The sequence below is a fragment of the Ranitomeya imitator genome, chromosome 8 (assembly GCF_032444005.1).
Source record: "Ranitomeya imitator isolate aRanImi1 chromosome 8, aRanImi1.pri, whole genome shotgun sequence".
In the NCBI taxonomy this organism is placed as follows: Eukaryota; Metazoa; Chordata; class Amphibia; order Anura; family Dendrobatidae; genus Ranitomeya; species Ranitomeya imitator.
In genome coordinates, this window is record NC_091289.1 from 179,167,842 (window position 1) to 179,186,091 (window position 18,250).

Below are 18,250 nucleotides of genomic sequence, written 5' to 3' on the forward strand. Positions count from 1 at the left end.
ATCTCTGACCACAGAGGCCGCGTGTATCTGACCCAGTATCTCTGACCGCAGAGGCCGCGTGTATCTGACCGAGTATTTCTGACCGCAGAGGCCGCGTGTATCTGACCCAGTATCTCTGACCGCAGAGGCCGCGTGTATATAACCGAGTATCTCTGACCACAGAGGCCGCGTGTATCTGACCGAGTATCTCTGACCACAGAGGCCACGTGTATCTGACCGAGTATCTCTGGCCGCAGAGGCCACGTGTATCTGACCCAGTATCTCTGACCACAGAGGCCGCGTGTATCTGACCCAGTATCTCTGACCGCAGAGGCCGCGTGTATCTGACCGAGTATTTCTGACCGCAGAGGCCGCGTGTATCTGACCCAGTATCTCTGACCGCAGAGGCCGCGTGTATCTGACCCAGTATCTCTGACCGCAGAGGCTGCGTGTATCTGACCCAGTATCTCTGACCGCAGAGGCCACGTGTATCTGACCGAGTATCTCTGACCACAGAGGCCACGTGTATCTGACCGAGTATCTCTGACCGCAGAGGCCGCGTGTATCTGACCGAGTATCTCTGACCGCAGAGGCCGCATGTATCTGACCGAGTATCTCTGACCACAGAGGCCACGTGTATCTGACCGAGTATCTCTGACCGCAGAGGCCGCGTGTATCTGACCGAGTATCTCTGACCGCAGAGGCCGCGTGTATCTGACCCAGTATCTCTGACCGCAGAGGCCGCGTGTATCTGACCCAGTATCTCTGACCGCAGAGGCCGCGTGTATCTGACCCAGTATCTCTGACCGCAGAGGCCGCGTGTATCTGACCGAGTATCTCTGACCGCAGAGGCCGCGTGTATCTGACTGAGTATCTCTGACCGCAGAGGCCGCGTGTATCTGACCGAGTATCTCTGACCGCAGGGGCCGCGTGTATCTGACCCAGTATCTCTGACCGCAGAGGCCGCGTGTATCTGACCGAGTATCTCTGACCGCAGAGGCCGCGTGTATCTGACCCAGTATCTCTGACCGCAGAGGCTGCGTGTATCTGACCCAGTATCTCTGACCGCAGAGGCTGGGTTTCTCTGTCCCCTCCAGACTCCTCTGTCCCCTCCAGTCCTCTCTGACCCTCCAGACCCCTCTGTCTCCTCTGTTCCTTCCAGTCCACTCTGTCCCCTCCAGTCCATTCTGTCCCCTCCAGTCCACTCTTTGCCCTCCGATCTACTCTGTCCCCTCCGGTCCTCTCTGTCCCCTCCAGTCCACTCTGTCCCCTCCGGTCCTCACTGTCCCCTCCAGTCCACTCTGTCCCCTCCCGTCCACTCTGTCCCCTCCGGTCCTCTCTGTCCCCTCCAGTCTACTCTGTCCCCTCCTGTCCACTCTGTCCCCTCCGGTCCACACTGTCCCCTCCAGTCCACTCTGTCCCATCCAGACACCTCTGTCCCCTCCGGACTCCTCTGTTCCTTCCAGTCCACTCTATCCCATCTGGTCCAATCTGTCCCCTCCGGTCCACTCTGTCCCCTCCGGTCCACTCTGTTCCCTCCGGTCCACTCTGTCCCCTCCAGTCCACTCTGTCCCCTCCAGTCTACTCTGTCCCCTCCGGTCCACTCTGTCCCCTCCGGTCCACTCTGTTCCCTCCAGTCCACTCTGTCCCCTCCAGTCCACTCTGTCCCATCCAGACACCTCTGTCCCCTCCGGACTCCTTTGTTCCTTCCAGTCCACTCTATCCCATCTGGTCCAATCTGTCCCCTCCAGTCCACTCTGTCCCCTCCAGTCCACTCTGTCCCCTCCAGTCTACTCTGTCCCTTCCAGTCCATTCTGTCCCCTCCGGTGCACTCTGTCCCCTCCAGTCCACTCTGTCCCCTCCAGTCTACTCTGTCCCTTCCAGTCCACTCTGTCCCCTCCGGTCCACTCTGTTCCCTCCAGTCCACTCTGTCCCCTCCAGTCCACTCTGTCCCCTCCGGTCCACTCTGTTCCCTCCAGTAAATTCTGTCTCCTCTGGACTCCTCTGTCCCCTCCGGTCCACAGTTACCTCCAGTCCTCTCTGTCCCCTCCAGTCCACTCTGTCCCCTCCAGTCTACTCTGTCCCTTCCAGTCCACTCTGTCCCCTCCGGTCCACTCTGTTCCCTCCAGTCCACTCTGTCCCCTCCAGTCCACTCTGTCCCCTCCGGTCCACTCTGTTCCCTCCAGTCCACTCTGTCCCCTCCGGTCCACTCTGTTCCCTCCAGTAAGCTCTGTCCCCTCCGGTCCACTCTGTTCCCTCCAGTCCACTCTGTCCCCTCCAGTCCACTCTGTCCCCTCCAGTCCACTCTGTCCCTTCCAGTCCACTCTGTCCCCTCCGGTCCACTCTGTTCCCTCCAGTCCACTCTGTCCCCTCCAGTCCACTCTGTCCCCTCCGGTCCACTCTGTCCCCTCCAGTCTACTCTGTCCCTTCCAGTCCACTCTGTCCCCTCCGGTCCACTCTGTTCCCTCCAGTCCACTCTGTCCCCTCCAGTCCACTCTGTCCCCTCCGGTCCACTCTGTTCCCTCCAGTCCACTCTGTCCCCTCCGGTCCACTCTGTTCCCTCCAGTAAGCTCTGTCCCCTCCGGTCCACTCTGTTCCCTCCAGTCCACTCTGTCCCCTCCAGTCCACTCTGTCCCCTCCAGTCTACTCTGTCCCTTCCAGTCCACTCTGTCCCCTCCGGTCCACTCTGTTCCCTCCAGTCCACTCTGTCCCCTCCAGTCCACTCTGTCCCCTCCGGTCCACTCTGTTCCCTCCAGTAAATTCTGTCTCCTCTGGACTCCTCTGTCCCCTCCGGTCCACAGTTACCTCCAGTCCTCTCTGTCCCCTCCAGTCCACTCTGTCCCCTCCGGTCCACTCTGTTCCCTCCAGTCCACTCTGTCCCCTCCGGTCCACTCTGTTCCCTCCAGTAAGCTCTGTCCCCTCCGGTCCACTCTGTTCCCTCCAGTCCACTCTGTCCCCTCCAGTCCACTCTGTCCCCTCCAGTCCACTCTGTCCCCTCCGGTCCACTCTGTCCCCTCCGGTCCACTCTGTTCCCTCCAGTCCACTCGGTCCCCTCTGTCCCCTCCAGTCCACTCTGTCCCCTCCGGTCCACTCTGTCCCCTCCGGTCCACTCTGTCCCCTCCGGTCCACTCTGTTCCCACCAGCTCACTGTGCCCCCTCCGGTCCACTCTGTTCCCTCCAGTAAACTCTGTCCGCTCTGGACTCCTCTGTCCCCTCCGGTCCACTCTGTTACCTCCAGTCCTCTCTGTCCCCTCCAGTCCACTCTGTTCCCTCCGGTCCACTCTGTCCCCTCCGGTCTACTCTGTCCCTTCCAGTCCACTCTGTCCCCTCCAGTCCACTCTGTTCCCTCAAATCCACTCTGTCCCCTCCGATCCACCCTGTTCCCTCCAGTAAACTCTGTCCCCTCCGGACTCCTCTGTCCCCTCCGGTCCACTCTGTTCCCTCCAGTCCTCTCTGTCCACTCTGTCCCCTCTGTTCCCTCAAATCCACTCTGTCCCCTCCGATCCACCCTGTTCCCTCCAGTAAACTCTGTCCCCTCCGGACTCCTCTGTCCCCTCCGGTCCACTCTCTTCCCTACAGTCCACTCTGTCCCCTCCGGTCCGCTCCAGTCCACTCTGTCCCCTCTGGTCCACTCTGTTCCCTCCAGTCCACTCTGTCCCCTCCGGTCCAATCTGTCCCCTCCAGTCCACTCTGTCCCCTCTGGTCCACTCTGTCCCCTCTGTTCCCTCCAGTAAACTCTGTCCCCTCCGGTCCACTGTTACCTCCAGTCCTCTCTGTCCCCTCCAGTCCACTCTGTCCCCTCCGGTCCACTCTGTCCCCTCCGGTCCACTCTTCCCTCTGTCCCTTCCGGTCTACTCTGTCCCCTCCAGTCCACTCTGTCCCCTCCGGTCCACTCTGTCCCCTCCGGTCCACTCTGTCCTCTCCGGTCCACTCTGTCCCCTCCGGTCCATTCTGTTCCCTCCAGTCCACTCTGTCCCCCCCGGTCCACTCTGTCCCCTCTGGTCCTCTCTGTTCCCTCCAGTCCACTCTGTCCCCTCTGTTCCCTCCAGTCCACTCTGTCCCCTCTGGTCCAATCTGTCCCCTCCAGTCCATTCTGTCCCCTCCGGTCCACTCTGTCCCCTCTGTTCCCTCCAGTCCACTCTGTCCCCTCTGGTCCAACCTGTTCCCTCCAGTAAACTCTGTTCCCTCCAGTCCTCTCTGTCCCCTCCAGTCCACTCTGTCCCCTCCAGTCCACTCTGTCCCCTCCGGTCCACTCTGTTCCCTCTGTCCCTTCCGGTCTACTCTGTCCCCTCCAGTCCACTCTGTCCCCTCCGGTCCACTCTGTCCCCTCCGGTCCACTCTGTCCTCTCCGGTCCACTCTGTCCCCTCCGGTCCACTCTGTCCCCCCCGGTCCACTCTGTCCCCTCTGTTCCCTCCAGTCCACTCTGTCCCCTCTGGTCCAATCTGTCCCCTCCAGTCCACTCTGTCCCCTCTGGTCCTCTCTGTTCCCTCCAGTCCACTCTGTCCCCTCTGTTCCCTCCAGTCCTCTTTGTCCCCTCCAGTCCACTCTGTGCCCTCTGGTCCACTCTGTCCCCTCCGGTCTACTCTGTCCCTTCCAGTCCACTCTGTCCCCTCCGATCCACCCTGTTCCCTCCAGTAAACTCTGTCCCCTCCGGACTCCTCTGTCCCCTCCGGTCATAGTAACATAGTAACATACATAGTTAGTAAGGCCGAAAAAAGACATTTGTCCATCCAGTTCAGCCTATATTCCATCATAATAAATACCCAGATCTACGTCCTTCTACAGAACCTAATAATTGTATGATACAATATTGTTCTGCTCCAGGAAGACATCCAGGCCTCTCTTGAACCCCTCGACTGAGTTCGCCATCACCACCTCCTCAGGCAAGCAATTCCAGATTCTCACTGCCCTAACAGTAAAGAATCCTCTTCTATGTTGGTGGAAAAACCTTCTCTCCTCCAGACGCAAAGAATGCCCCCTTGTGCCCGTCACCTTCCTTGGTATAAACAGATCCTCAGCGAGATATTTGTATTGTCCCCTTATATACTTATACATGGTTATTAGATCGCCCCTCAGTCGTCTTTTTTCTAGACTAAATAATCCTAATTTCGCTAATCTATCTGGGTATTGTAGTTCTCCCATTCCCTTTATTAATTTTGTTGCCCTCCTTTGTACTCTCTCTAGTTCCATTATATCCTTCCTGAGCACCGGTGCCCAAAACTGGACACAGTACTCCATGTGCGGTCTAACTAGGGATTTGTACAGAGGCAGTATAATGCTCTCATCATGTGTATCCAGACCTCTTTTAATGCACCCCATGATCCTGTTTGCCTTGGCAGCTGCTGCCTGGCACTGGCTGCTCCAGGTAAGTTTATCATTAACTAGGATCCCCAAGTCCTTCTCCCTGTCAGATTTACCCAGTGGTTTCCCGTTCAGTGTGTAATGGTGATATTGATTCCCTCTTCCCATGTGTATAACCTTACATTTATCATTGTTAAACCTCATCTGCCACCTTTCAGCCCAAGTTTCCAACTTATCCAGATCCATCTGTAGCAGAATACTATCTTCTCTTGTATTAACTGCTTTACATAGTTTTGTATCATCTGCAAATATCGATATTTTACTGTGTAAACCTTCTACCAGATCATTAATGAATATGTTGAAGAGAACAGGTCCCAATACCGACCCCTGCGGTACCCCACTGGTCACAGCGACCCAGTTAGAGACTATACCATTTATAACCACCCTCTGCTTTCTATCACTAAGCCAGTTACTAACCCATTTACACACAATTTCCCCCAGACCAAGCATTCTCATTTTGTGTACCAACCTCTTGTGCGGCACGATATCAAACGCTTTGGAAAAATCGAGATATACCACGTCCAATGACTCACCGTGGTCCAGTCTATAGCTTACCTCTTCATAAAAACTGATTAGATTGGTTTGACAGGAGCGATTTCTCATAAACCCATGCTGATATGGAGTTAAACAGTTATTCTCATTGAGATAATCCAGAATAACATCCCTCAGAAACCCTTCAAATATTTTACCAACAATAGAGGTTAGACTTACTGGCCTATAATTTCCAGGTTCACTTTTAGAGCCCTTTTTGAATATTGGCACCACATTTGCTATGCGCCAGTCCTGCGGAACAGACCCTGTCGCTATAGAGTCACTAAAAATAAGAAATAATGGTTTATCTATTACATTACTTAGTTCTCTTAGTACTCGTGGGTGTATGCCATCCGGACCCGGAGATTTATCTATTTTAATCTTATTTAGCCGGTTTCGCACCTCTTCTTGGGTTAGATTGGTGACCCTTAATATAGGGTTTTCATTGTTTCTTGGGATTTCACCTAGCATTTCATTTTCCACCGTGAATACCGTGGAGAAGAAGGTGTTTAATATGTTAGCTTTTTCCTCGTCATCTACAACCATTCTTTCCTCACTATTTTTTAAGGGGCCTACATTTTCAGTTTTTATTCTTTTACTATTGATATAGTTGAAGAACAGTTTGGGATTAGTTTTACTCTCCTTAGCAATGTGCTTCTCTGTTTCCTTTTTGGCAGCTTTAATTAGTTTTTTAGATAAAGTATTTTTCTCCCTATAGTTTTTTAGAGCTTCAATGGTGCCATCCTGCTTTAGTAGTGCAAATGCTTTCTTTTTACTGTTAATTGCCTGTCTTACTTCTTTGTTTAGCCACATTGGGTTTTTCCTATTTCTAGTCCTTTTATTCCCACAAGGTATAAACCGCTTACACTGCCTATTTAGGATGTTCTTAAACATTTCCCATTTATTATCTGTATTCTCATTTCTGAGGATATTGTCCCAGTCTACCAGATTAAGAGCATCTCTAAGCTGTTCAAACTTTGCCTTCCTAAAGTTCAATGTTTTTGTGACTCCCTGACAAGTCCCCCTAGTGAAAGACAGGTGAAACTGCACAATATTGTGGTCGCTATTTCCTAAATGCCCAACCACCTGCAGATTTGTTATTCTGTCAGGTCTATTAGATAGTATTAGGTCTAAAAGTGCTGCTCCTCTGGTTGGATTCTGCACCAATTGTGAAAGATAATTTTTCTTGGTTATTAGTAGAAACCTGTTGCCTTTATGGGTTTCACAGGTTTATGGGTTTCACTCTGTTCCCTCCAGTCCTCTCTGTCCCCTCTGTTCCCTCCAGTCCACTCTGTCCCCTCCAGTAAACTCTGTCCCCTCCGGACTCCTTCGTCCCCTCCGGTCCTCTCTGTTCCCTCCAGTCTACTCTGTCCCCTCCGGTCCACTCTGTCCCCTCCGGTCCACTCTGTTCCCTCCGGTCCACTCTGTCCCCTCCGGTCCACTCTGTTCCCACCAGCTCACTGTGCCCCCTCCGGTCCACTCTGTTCCCTCCAGTAAACTCTGTCCGCTCTGGACTCCTCTGTCCCCTCCGGTCCACTCTGTTACCTCCAGTCCTCTCTGTCCCCTCCAGTCCACTCTGTCCCCTCCGGTCCACTCTGTTCCCTCCAGTCCACTCTGTCCCCTCCGGTCCACTCTCTTCCCTACAGTCCACTCTGTCCCCTCCGGTCCGCTCCAGTCCACTCTGTCCCCTCTGGTCCACTCTGTTCCCTCCAGTCCACTCTGTCCCCTCCGGTCCAATCTGTCCCCTCCAGTCCACTCTGTCCCCTCTGGTCCACTCTGTCCCCTCTGTTCCCTCCAGTAAACTCTGTCCCCTCCGGTCCACTGTTACCTCCAGTCCTCTCTGTCCCCTCCAGTCCACTCTGTCCCCTCCGGTCCACTCTGTCCCCTCCGGTCCACTCTTCCCTCTGTCCCTTCCGGTCTACTCTGTCCCCTCCAGTCCACTCTGTCCCCTCCGGTCCACTCTGTCCCCTCCGGTCCACTCTGTCCTCTCCGGTCCACTCTGTCCCCTCCGGTCCACTCTGTTCCCTCCAGTCCACTCTGTCCCCCCCCGGTCCACTCTGTCCCCTCTGGTCCTCTCTGTTCCCTCCAGTCCACTCTGTCCCCTCTGTTCCCTCCAGTCCACTCTGTCCCCTCTGGTCCAATCTGTCCCCTCCAGTCCACTCTGTCCCCTCCGGTCCACTCTGTCCCCTCTGTTCCCTCCAGTCCACTCTGTCCCCTCTGGTCCAACCTGTTCCCTCCAGTAAACTCTGTTCCCTCCAGTCCTCTCTGTCCCCTCCAGTCCACTCTGTCCCCTCCAGTCCACTCTGTCCCCTCCGGTCCACTCTGTTCCCTCTGTCCCTTCCGGTCTACTCTGTCCCCTCTGTCCCCTCCGGTCCACTCTGTCCCCTCCGGTCCACTCTGTCCTCTCCGGTCCACTCTGTCCCCTCCGGTCCACTCTGTCCCCCCCGGTCCACTCTGTCCCCTCTGTTCCCTCCAGTCCACTCTGTCCCCCCCGGTCCACTCTGTCCCCTCTGGTCCAATCTGTCCCCTCCAGTCCACTCTGTCCCCTCTGGTCCTCTCTGTTCCCTCCAGTCCACTCTGTCCCCTCTGTTCCCCCCAGTCCACTCTGTCCCCCCCGGTCCACTCTGTCCCCTCCAGTCCACTCTGTCCCCTCCAGTCCACTCTGTCCCCTCTGGTCCAACCTGTTCCCTCCAGTAAACTCTGTTCCCTCCAGTCCTCTCTGTTCCTTCTGTCACCTCCGGTCCTCTCTATCCCCTCCAGTCCACTCTGTCTCCTCCGGTCCCTCTGTCACCTCCGGTCTACTCTGTTCCCTCCAGTCCTCTCTATCCCCTCCAGTCCACTCTGTCCCCTCCGGTCCCTCTGTCACCTCCGGTCTACTCTGTTCCCTCCAGTCCTCTCTGTTCCCTCCAGTCCACTCTGTCCCCTCCAGTCCACTCTGTCCCCCCCGGTCCACTCTGTCCCCCCCGGTCCACTCTGTCCCCTCTAGTCCACTCTGTCCCCTCTGTTCCCTCCAGTCCACTCTGTCCCCTCTGGTCCAATCTGTCCCCTCCAGTCCACTCTGTCCCCTCTGGTCCTCTCTGTTCCCTCCAGTCCACTCTGTCCCCTCTGGTCCTCTCTGTCCCCTCCAGTCCACTCTGTCCCCTCCAGTCCACTCTGTCCCCTCTGGTCCAATCTGTCCCCTCCGGTCCACTCTGTCCCCTCTGGTCCAATCTGTCCCCTCCAGTCCACTCTGTCCCCTCTAGTCCACTCTGTCCCCTCTGTTCCCTCCAGTCCACTCTGTCCCCTCTGGTCCAATCTGTCCCCTCCAGTCCACTCTGTCCCCTCTGGTCCTCTCTGTTCCCTCCAGTCCACTCTGTCCCCCCCGGTCCACTCTGTCCCCCCCGGTCCACTCTGTCCCCTCTAGTCCACTCTGTCCAATCTGTCCCCTCCAGTCCACTCTGTCCCCTCTAGTCCACTCTGTCCCCTCTGTTCCCTCCAGTCCACTCTGTCCCCTCTGGTCCAATCTGTCCCCTCCAGTCCACTCTGTCCCCTCTGGTCCTCTCTGTTCCCTCCAGTCCACTCTGTCCCCCCCGGTCCACTCTGTCCCCCCCGGTCCACTCTGTCCCCTCTAGTCCACTCTGTCCAATCTGTCCCCTCCAGTCCTCTCTGTCCCCTCCAGTCCACTCTGTCCCCTCCAGTCCACTCTGTCCCCTCTGGTCCAATCTGTCCCCTCCAGTCCACTCTGTCCCCTCTGGTCCAATCTGTCCCCTCCAGTCCACTCTGTTCCCTCCAGTCCACTCTGTCCCCTCTGGTCCAACCTGTTCCCTCCAGTAAACTCTGTTCCCTCCAGTCCTCTCTGTTCCTTCTGTCCCCTCCGGTCCCTCTGTCCCCTCCGGTCTACTCTGTTCCCTCCGGTCTACTCTGTTCCCTCCAGTCCTCTCTGTCCCCTCCGGTCCCTCTGTTCCCTCCGGTCTACTCTGTTCCCTCCAGTCCTCTCTGTCCCCTCCGGTCCCTCTGTCCCCTCCGGTCTACTCTGTTCCCTCCGGTCTACTCTGTTCCCTCCAGTCCTCTCTGTCCCCTCCGGTCCCTCTGTTCCCTCCGGTCTACTCTGTCCCCTCCAGTCCTCTCTGTCCCCTCCGGTCCTCTCTGTCCCCACCGGTCCAATCTGTCTCCTCCGGACTCCTCTGTTCCTTCCAGTCCTCTCCGGACTCCTCTGTTCTCCTCTGACCCCTACATTGTGGTGACCTTTGTCGCTGGGGTCGGCCGCAGACCTGGAGTCTGTCTATACGGTGGCCGGGTACAGTAACATTAGAGGGGTCTGTGCAGCCCCCGATGCTGTACAGAATAATCCGTGTGACGCTGGGCGCAGGCCTCCATAAACCGCGGCCTGTAGTTGAACGTGTCCCACAGCGCTGCATGTTTCCAGGGTGATTTCTGACGTGTAAGCCCCTGAACCCAATCCAATGGCCACATTGACTATGTAGAGCTCTACAATAGTATAAATGACATTTCACAGTCAAAAGTAAGAAGGAAGAACAGATGGGACTTGTAGTTCACCAGGACTAATGACAATATCACTGATATGTGACGTCAGAGTCTGCAGAAATCCCCCACAGTCGAACATCACCACAGATTTATTAGTTCATGCTCCTTTAATGTGCGCGCATTATATGATAAGTACGGTAAGGTCACACTGACCGCAGTAACCTCTTCCGGCCCCACCGTCCGGTTGCTTAGTAACGCTCTTTGTGTTCTCAACCCTGATTGGGCAGCGGGGAATCTTCTAACCAATGGCTGCCGTCCTTTTAATACGTTAGGTAACGGCGAGCGGGCGTGGTCATTAGATAAGTGAACTCTATGGCTGCGCCCATGTGGAGGCGTGGACGGAGGAGGCTGAGGGTCGTAGTCACTGCGCTGTCACTGCCTTACACAGCGGTATCATGGAGCAGCCGGAGCACCTGCTGTGAGTATGGACGGCTCTGCTGGGGAGGCGGGGTCACTCCTTTAAGGACTACAGGTCACAGGTCACTGCAGTCCGCGTTCTCTGGCGCCATGTGTGAGGGAAGGAGGACGGATTCTGGGCTGCATTCATTTCTAACTTATAGGGAATTCTCTATTTTCTTTCCTGCAGCAGTGACGTAAGAGAATGTGACACTAAGCTGCTGCCCCCTAGTGGCGGGGTCCTCTGCACCCCTGATTCTGCCGCTACAGGCTGTGGACCTCTGTATCACACAGCCGGCATCTGCACCTCTGTATGACACGGCCAGCGTCTGCACCTCTGTATCGTGCTGCCGGCATCTGCACCTCTGTATCACACAGCCGGCGTCTGCACCTCTGTATGACACGGCCGGCGTCTGCACCTCTGTATCGTGCTGCCGGCATCTGCACCTCTGTATCACACAGCCGGCGTCTGCACCTCTGTATGACACGGCCGGCGTCTGCACCTCTGTATCGCACGGCCAGCGTCTGCCCCTCTGTATCGTGCTGCCGGCATCTGCACCTCTGTATCACACGTCCGGCGTCTGCACCTCTGTATCGCACGGCCGGCGTCTGCACCTCTGTATCACACGTCCGGCGTCTGCACCTCTGTATCGCACGGCCGGCGTCTGCACCTCTGTATCACACAGCCGGCGTCTGCACCTCTGTATCGCACGGCCGGCGTCTGCACCTCTGTATCGCACGGCCGGCGTCTGCACCTCTGTGTCGCACGGCCGGCGTCTGCACCTCTGTATGACACGGCCAGCGTCTGCACCTCTGTATCGTGCTGCCGGCATCTGCACCTCTGTATCGTGCTGCCGGCGTCTGCACCTCTGTATCGCACGGCCGGCGTCTGCACCTCTGTATCACACAGCCGGCGTCTGCACCTCTGTATCGCACGTCCGGCGTCTGCACCTCTGTGTCGCACGTCCGGCGTCTGCACCTCTGTATCGCACGTCCGGCGTCTGCACCTCTGTATCGCACGTCCGGCGTCTGCACCTCTGTATCGCACGTCCGGCGTCTGCACCTCTGTATCGCACGTCCGGCGTCTGCCCCTCTGTATCGCACGTCCGGCGTCTGCCCCTCTGTATCGCACGTCCGGCGTCTGCACCTCTGTATCGCACGTCCGGCGTCTGCACCTCTGTATCGCACGTCCGGCGTCTGCACCTCTGTGTCGCACGTCCGGCGTCTGCACCTCTGTGTCGCACGTCCGGCGTCTGCACCTCTGTGTCGCACGTCCGGCGTCTGCACCCCTGTATCGCACGGCCGGCGTCTGCCCCTCTGTATCGCACGGCCGGCGTCTGCCCCTCTGTATCGCACGGCCGGCGTCTGCCCCTCTGTATCGCACGGCCGGCGTCTGCCCCTCTGTATCGCACGGCCGGCGTCTGCCCCTCTGTATCGCACGGCCGGCGTCTGCCCCTCTGTATCGCACGGCCGGCGTCTGCCCCTCTGTATCGCACGGCCGGCGTCTGCCCCTCTGTATCGCACGGCCGGCGTCTGCCCCTCTGTATCGCACGGCCGGCGTCTGCCCCTCTGTATCGCACGGCCGGCGTCTGCCCCTCTGTATCGCACGGCCGGCGTCTGCCCCTCTGTATCGCACGGCCGGCGTCTGCCCCTCTGTATCGCACGGCCGGCGTCTGCCCCTCTGTATCGCACGGCCGGCGTCTGCCCCTCTGTATCGCACGGCCGGCGTCTGCCCCTCTGTATCGCACGGCTGGCGTCTGCCCCTCTGTATCGCACAGCCGGCATCTGCTTTGCTCAGTTCCAGTCTGTGCCGGCACCAAGGGCCTGGACCAGCACTAATGCCATGTGTCAGCAGGGTGGTGCCCCTCCATCGCCCCTTTGATGGTTTTGTCTGTAGCCTTTAGATAACGGGATCCGGCTCTAAACCCGCAGGCGTGACACGAGAGCGGAGATAAGGGGCGCCACTGCTCGGCCACATGTCCGGGGTGCGGTGGGGGGGTCGTAGATTTTCTGTCGGGCGATTCCATCTTGTTACCAGTCTCTTCTCCATGAGGGGCTGCGGAGATGAGCGGCGACACATTATATCACCCCAAGTATTATAGGAGATGTGACTATAACAATAGTGAAATGGTGGGGGGTGGGGGGGCTGCTGCGGGACTGTGGGGGGGGCCACTGTAGGGGGGCTGCTGCGGGACTGTGGGGGGGGGGGGCTGCTGCGGGACTGTGGGGGGGGGCTGCTGTGGGACTGGGGGGGCTGCGGTGGGACTGTGGGGGGGGGAGCTGCTGTGGGACTATGGGGGGGGGGAGATGCTGCGGGACTATGGGGGGGGGGGGGGGGGCTGCTGCGGTACTGTGGGGGGCCGCTGCGGGACCACGGGAGCTGCACTGTCTGGTATGTGATGGGCGCAGATTAATAATACCTTTATAAGGGGCCGTTCCACCGATCAGTGATTATCATCCTTCTGTCCCAGGCCCGAGGGTTTCCCAGCTCTGAAGAATGATACCTTCCTCCGTGCCGCTCGGGGAGAGGAGTGCCGCCATGTGCCGGTGTGGTGTATGCGACAAGCGGGCCGATATCTGCCAGGTTGGTGATTCTATAGAATAAGCGAATGATCGTCTCCCTGTGATGTTTCCGCCGCTGCTCCGCTGTAAAGCTGCAGATAAGGAGCCGGGTATCACCTCTGCTTTACTTTATATTGCATGGATCCTTTGCATGCAGCTGTGGAAGTAACCGGAGGATGAGAAGACATCGCCTGTCAGATGCATTTTTAAAACTTTTCTGATCTTTTTTTTTTCTTTTTTTTCTTTCTTTCTTTTTTTCTTTCTTTTTTTCTTTCTTTTTTTCTTTCTTTCTTTCTTTCTTTCTTTCTTTCTTTCTTTCTTTCTTTCTTTCTTTCTTTCTTTCTTTCTTTCTTTTTTTTTTATACTAAACGAATTCTAAATTTCTTATTCTTGTCCTGAATTATCTACGTTTTTTTTTTTTTAAAAAAAGATTTTCTAATATCTCTTCCGAAGATATTTTCTCTGTCTCTCCCTATGACAACACTTCCGGGCTGGTGCATTTCACAGTGCCTTGTTCGCAGCCCACTAGATCTGGAACCTAATGTTATGAGCAGTGATAGACGTCGATCTGATGATTGGCTGCTACGAGGCGCAGGACCCCCATGATAATACCCCCGTGCCCAGCTTATGGCCGCTCGCTCAGTGCTGCCTCCTGGTGGATGGGCTGTATGTCATGTTTCCCTCTCTACTGTGCAGAATTCCGGGAGACCCGCGCCGCTCAGGATTTCTTTGCTTCGTGTCGGAGCCCCGAGGTTTGCTGTGAGCTGACGTTACAGGTAATGCTGGGGATGGTGCTGGGAGGGAAAATGGGGGTTGTGCTCCAGTTAAGCAGTAAGATTATTTGCCTTTACCTTTTTATTTTGCAGCCGCTGCGCCGGTTCCCCTTGGACGCTGCGATTATCTTCTCGGATATTTTGGTTATTCCGCAGGTGATCATCTGGTTTTTCTATACGAGCTCAGTCTGTATGCAGATATGTGTGTGGATATAGGTAAAAAGCCGACGCCATGACACTTCTTCCCGCACATCTGGGTCATTCTTAAAGCAAAACCAAGTGGACTACCAATTCTATAAAGTCTACATTATCAATAAATGTCGAGTGTGGTGTAATAATAATTTTTACCACTAGAGGGTGGCACACTCCAAAAGACCTAATAGGAAATAACACCAACCTTAAATCCTCTGCAGTGCTGCACCACTCTTAAAGGGCCATACACTTTCCTAGAACTTGTTTTGACTGTATTATATTCTTCCCATGGTCCAGGCACTGGGGATGGAGATCCGCATGGAGCCAGGGAGGGGGCCGGTATTCCCAGAGCCTCTTAAAGGCCCAGAGGATCTACAGAAACTGAAGCCTACGGTGGACGTGTCTCAGGAGCTGGGTTACGTGTTTCGGGCGATCACACTGACTCGTCATAAAATAGCCGGGCAGGTCCCGCTGATCGGGTTCACCGGCGCTCCGGTAAGTGTCACTGACAGTGATGGAGAAGGCGCAGGACCCGTTCATAGATGCTTAATGTCCTCTCCTCTCCGCATAGTGGACGCTGATGACCTATATGATAGAAGGAGGAGGCTCCAACACCATGTCCAAAGCCAAACGCTGGCTCTACCAGAACCCGAGCGCCAGTCACCAGCTGCTGCAGCAACTCACGGACGTCATCGTGGACTACTTGGTGGGCCAGGTGGCAGCAGGAGCGCAGGTAGAGCAGGATTCGGTGGCCGGTCTCTGCAGGTAGGAGGCCGCGTCCTGTAACGACTCTCGTGTCTCTTTTTAGGCTCTGCAGGTGTTCGAGTCTCACGCCGGCTGCCTCGGACCCCAGCAGTTTGCAGACTTTTCTTTGCCGTATCTCCGGGAAATCTCACGCAGAGTGAAGCAGAAGCTGAAAGCGGAGGGGCTGGAGCAAGTACCTATGGTGAGACCCTGTGCGCACAAGGGAAGGGTCCTGCACCCCTCTACCCCCAGATGTCATATACATCGGCCACAAAAGTAATGGCTGCGTCATTCTAAAAACTTCTGCAACTTTGTAATGCAGCGCGTCCTGTCTTCACTATTGTAAAGATTCAGAATCCAAATTCCATCCACTGAAATCAAACTGGTGACACAGCTGAGGGTTTGCTACAGTGTATCAGTCTAGACAAGATGTTCCTCAAGCTGAACAATTCTCCCGTGTTTTTTTTTTTTCTTTAAATTTTTTTTGTGCTTATACATTGTATTAGTGATGGGATCTCCTCAGTGCTGGATCCATTGTAGAATGATCTTGTCTTACAGATCGTTTTTGCCAAAGACGCACATTACGGATTAGAGGATCTGTCCCAGTCTGGATATGAGGTGGTTGGTCTGGACTGGACGATCCGACCCGAGGAGGCCAGGTGAGACGGGGCAGGTGCCGGGGTTATCTGTCCATTAGTCTTCATTGTTTCTCACTACATTTCCAAAGACTCTTGGTTTTTCCTCTACTCTCTGGTGTCGCTGTAAATCTCTCATCTGACATTTAACTCTTAATATTCTCCCTTCTAAAAACCGTACGTACTGCAGAACGTCAATATCAACTTTTTATTTCAGGGAGAAAACGGGGAAGAGAGTGACGCTACAAGGAAACATGGATCCGTGCGCCCTGTACGCCAGCAAGGTGAGAGCGAGACCCGACCGCAGGGTTTATAGTGTATTACAGGGAGGGAAGGAGGGAACGCTGCATACACCAAAACTTCCCAATCCTTACAGGTGAAGTTTATATATTGGGGATCGAGAGAGTCCATTATACATTTCATGTCATATTCTTGTAAATAGGAGCAGTATTATAGTAGTTATATTCTTGTACATAGGAGCAGTATTATAGTAGTTATATTCTAGTACATAGGGGCAGTATTATAGTAGTTATATTCTCGTGCATAGGCGCAGTATTATAGTAGTTATATTCTCGTGCGTAGGGGCAGTATTATAGTAGTTATATTCTAGTACATAGGGGCAGTATTATAGTAGTTATATTCTCGTGCATAGGCGCAGTATTATAGTAGTTATATTCTCGTGCATAGGCGCAGTATTATAGTAGTTATATTCTCGTGCGTAGGGGCAGTATTATAGTAGTTATGTTCTCGTGCGTAGGGGCAGTATTATAGTAGTTATATTCTCGTGCGTAGGGGCAGTATTATAGTAGTTATATTCTCGTGCGTAGGGGCAGTATTATAATAGGACAAAGAGAACAGCGATCCGCACCACCAATCAAGCGCACTGTGAACAGTCCAGTGGGTTAATCCCTGCTGGTCTACAAGATTTCGGGTGCTATAGCCAGGAAAGCATACGGACATGCATATAGGCAGGAAGGAATACGGCAGCACTCACCAATCTTCTGTGCAGGTCACTTTATTAATACAACATCTTCACGGCACGGGGGTGTATAACCAGGGCAATGTGAGGGCTGTGGTTCAGTAATTATATTCCTGTACATAGGGGCAGTATTATAGCGGTTGTATTCTTGTACATAGCAGTATTATAGTAGTTATATTCTTGTACGTAGGGGGAAGCATTATAGGGGTTGTATTCTTGTACATAGGGGGCACAATATCTTCTCTCCCCCCCCCCCCCCCCCCCCTTTTTATACCGGATATCTGTATGAGGACAGTCTGATGCACTGGTCACATGAATGCTGGACATATTTGCATCTCTTGGTTTCGCTGTCCTGTCATCTATACTTTGCTCTGACGGATCTGATCTTTACTCTCCCGTTTGCTGCAGGAGAACATTGAGGAGATTGTGAAGAAGATGCTGGAGGCTTTTGGATGCCGCGGCTACATTGCTAATTTGGGTCATGGTTTGTATCCAGACATGGACCCGGAGCACGTTGGGGCCTTCATTTCTGCTGTACGTAAATACTCAGAGAAAAAGGAGAAATGAAGGCAGAGCCGTACAGTACATGATCCCAGCATCGGTGTCCCTGAGGTTAATGACAAGACTGTTGTAGCAGAATTAACCTCTGGACAGAAGCAGTAACTGGTGATCCTCCTCCTAGACCTCGAGGATCGCTGCTCTGGTCTGAATAGAGGAAGCTGCTTCATGTTCTGCTGAGTTGGAGGACAATGTTCCAACCTCCCAGTAATTGTCTGATCTAATAGAATAAAATGTGTTCTGCAGCCTCCTGGAGGGGACGTGCGGTGTGAGCGGAAGTCTTGTCTCCATGCAGCTCCGTGCGTCTGGATGGTGCGGGTTTTGCAGCACGTTTCTTGCCTTTAGCTTGCTCTCGTGGGTGTTTTCCTGGGACATTAATGTTGGAGACCTATTGTTTTATTATCAGATGTGGCTCAGCTCCCACTGCCATATGCTTCCTTTCATGACTCGACCCTGAGAGGTTTTATCGTTCCCTGATCTTGAGTTATCCATAGATCACAAATATGTGTCCTTAATATTAAAGTCCTGGATCATACCGCAAAAAAATATTTTTACAATTTGGGACTGAATCAGAGCAGGAACTCCCTTTTCATGGGGTGCAGTCTACCTATAGCCACCACCAAGGGGCGCGCCCTGCATTAGCACGGATCTTACGCAGCGTGCGTCCAGCGCATCCCCTGCCGGACATTAGCGCCGATCTTACGCAGCGTGCGTCCAGCACTCCCCCTGCCGGACACTAGCGCCGATCTTACGCAGCGTGCGTCCAGCGCGCCCCCTGCCGGACATTAGCGCCGATCTTACGCAGCGTGCGTCCAGCACTCCCCCTGCCGGACATTAGCGCCGATCTTACGCAGCGTGCATCCAGCGCGCCCCCTGCCGGACACTAGCGCCGATCTTACGCAGCGTGCGTTCAGCACTCCCCCTGCCGGACACTAGCGCCGATCTTACGCAGCGTGCGTTCAGCACTCCCCCTGCCGGACATTAGCGCCGATCTTACGCAGCGTGCGTCCAGCAC

The 18,250-nt window shown here is 54.8% G+C and overlaps 1 protein-coding gene across 1 annotated transcript; it reads left to right on the forward strand.

Moving 5' to 3' along the window:
- The first annotated feature begins 10,661 nt into the window (after nucleotides 1-10,661).
- On the forward strand, nucleotides 10,662-17,495 carry UROD (uroporphyrinogen decarboxylase). Its single transcript, XM_069738000.1, has 10 exons — nucleotides 10,662-10,814; nucleotides 13,264-13,376; nucleotides 14,051-14,130; nucleotides 14,221-14,283; nucleotides 14,617-14,814; nucleotides 14,891-15,052; nucleotides 15,128-15,265; nucleotides 15,622-15,722; nucleotides 15,916-15,982; nucleotides 17,086-17,495. Exons 1-10 carry the CDS (start codon nucleotides 10,792-10,794, stop codon nucleotides 17,242-17,244), a joined length of 1,104 nt encoding a protein of 367 aa, XP_069594101.1. The 5' UTR covers nucleotides 10,662-10,791; the 3' UTR covers nucleotides 17,245-17,495.
- The last annotated feature ends 755 nt before the right edge of the window (nucleotides 17,496-18,250 follow it).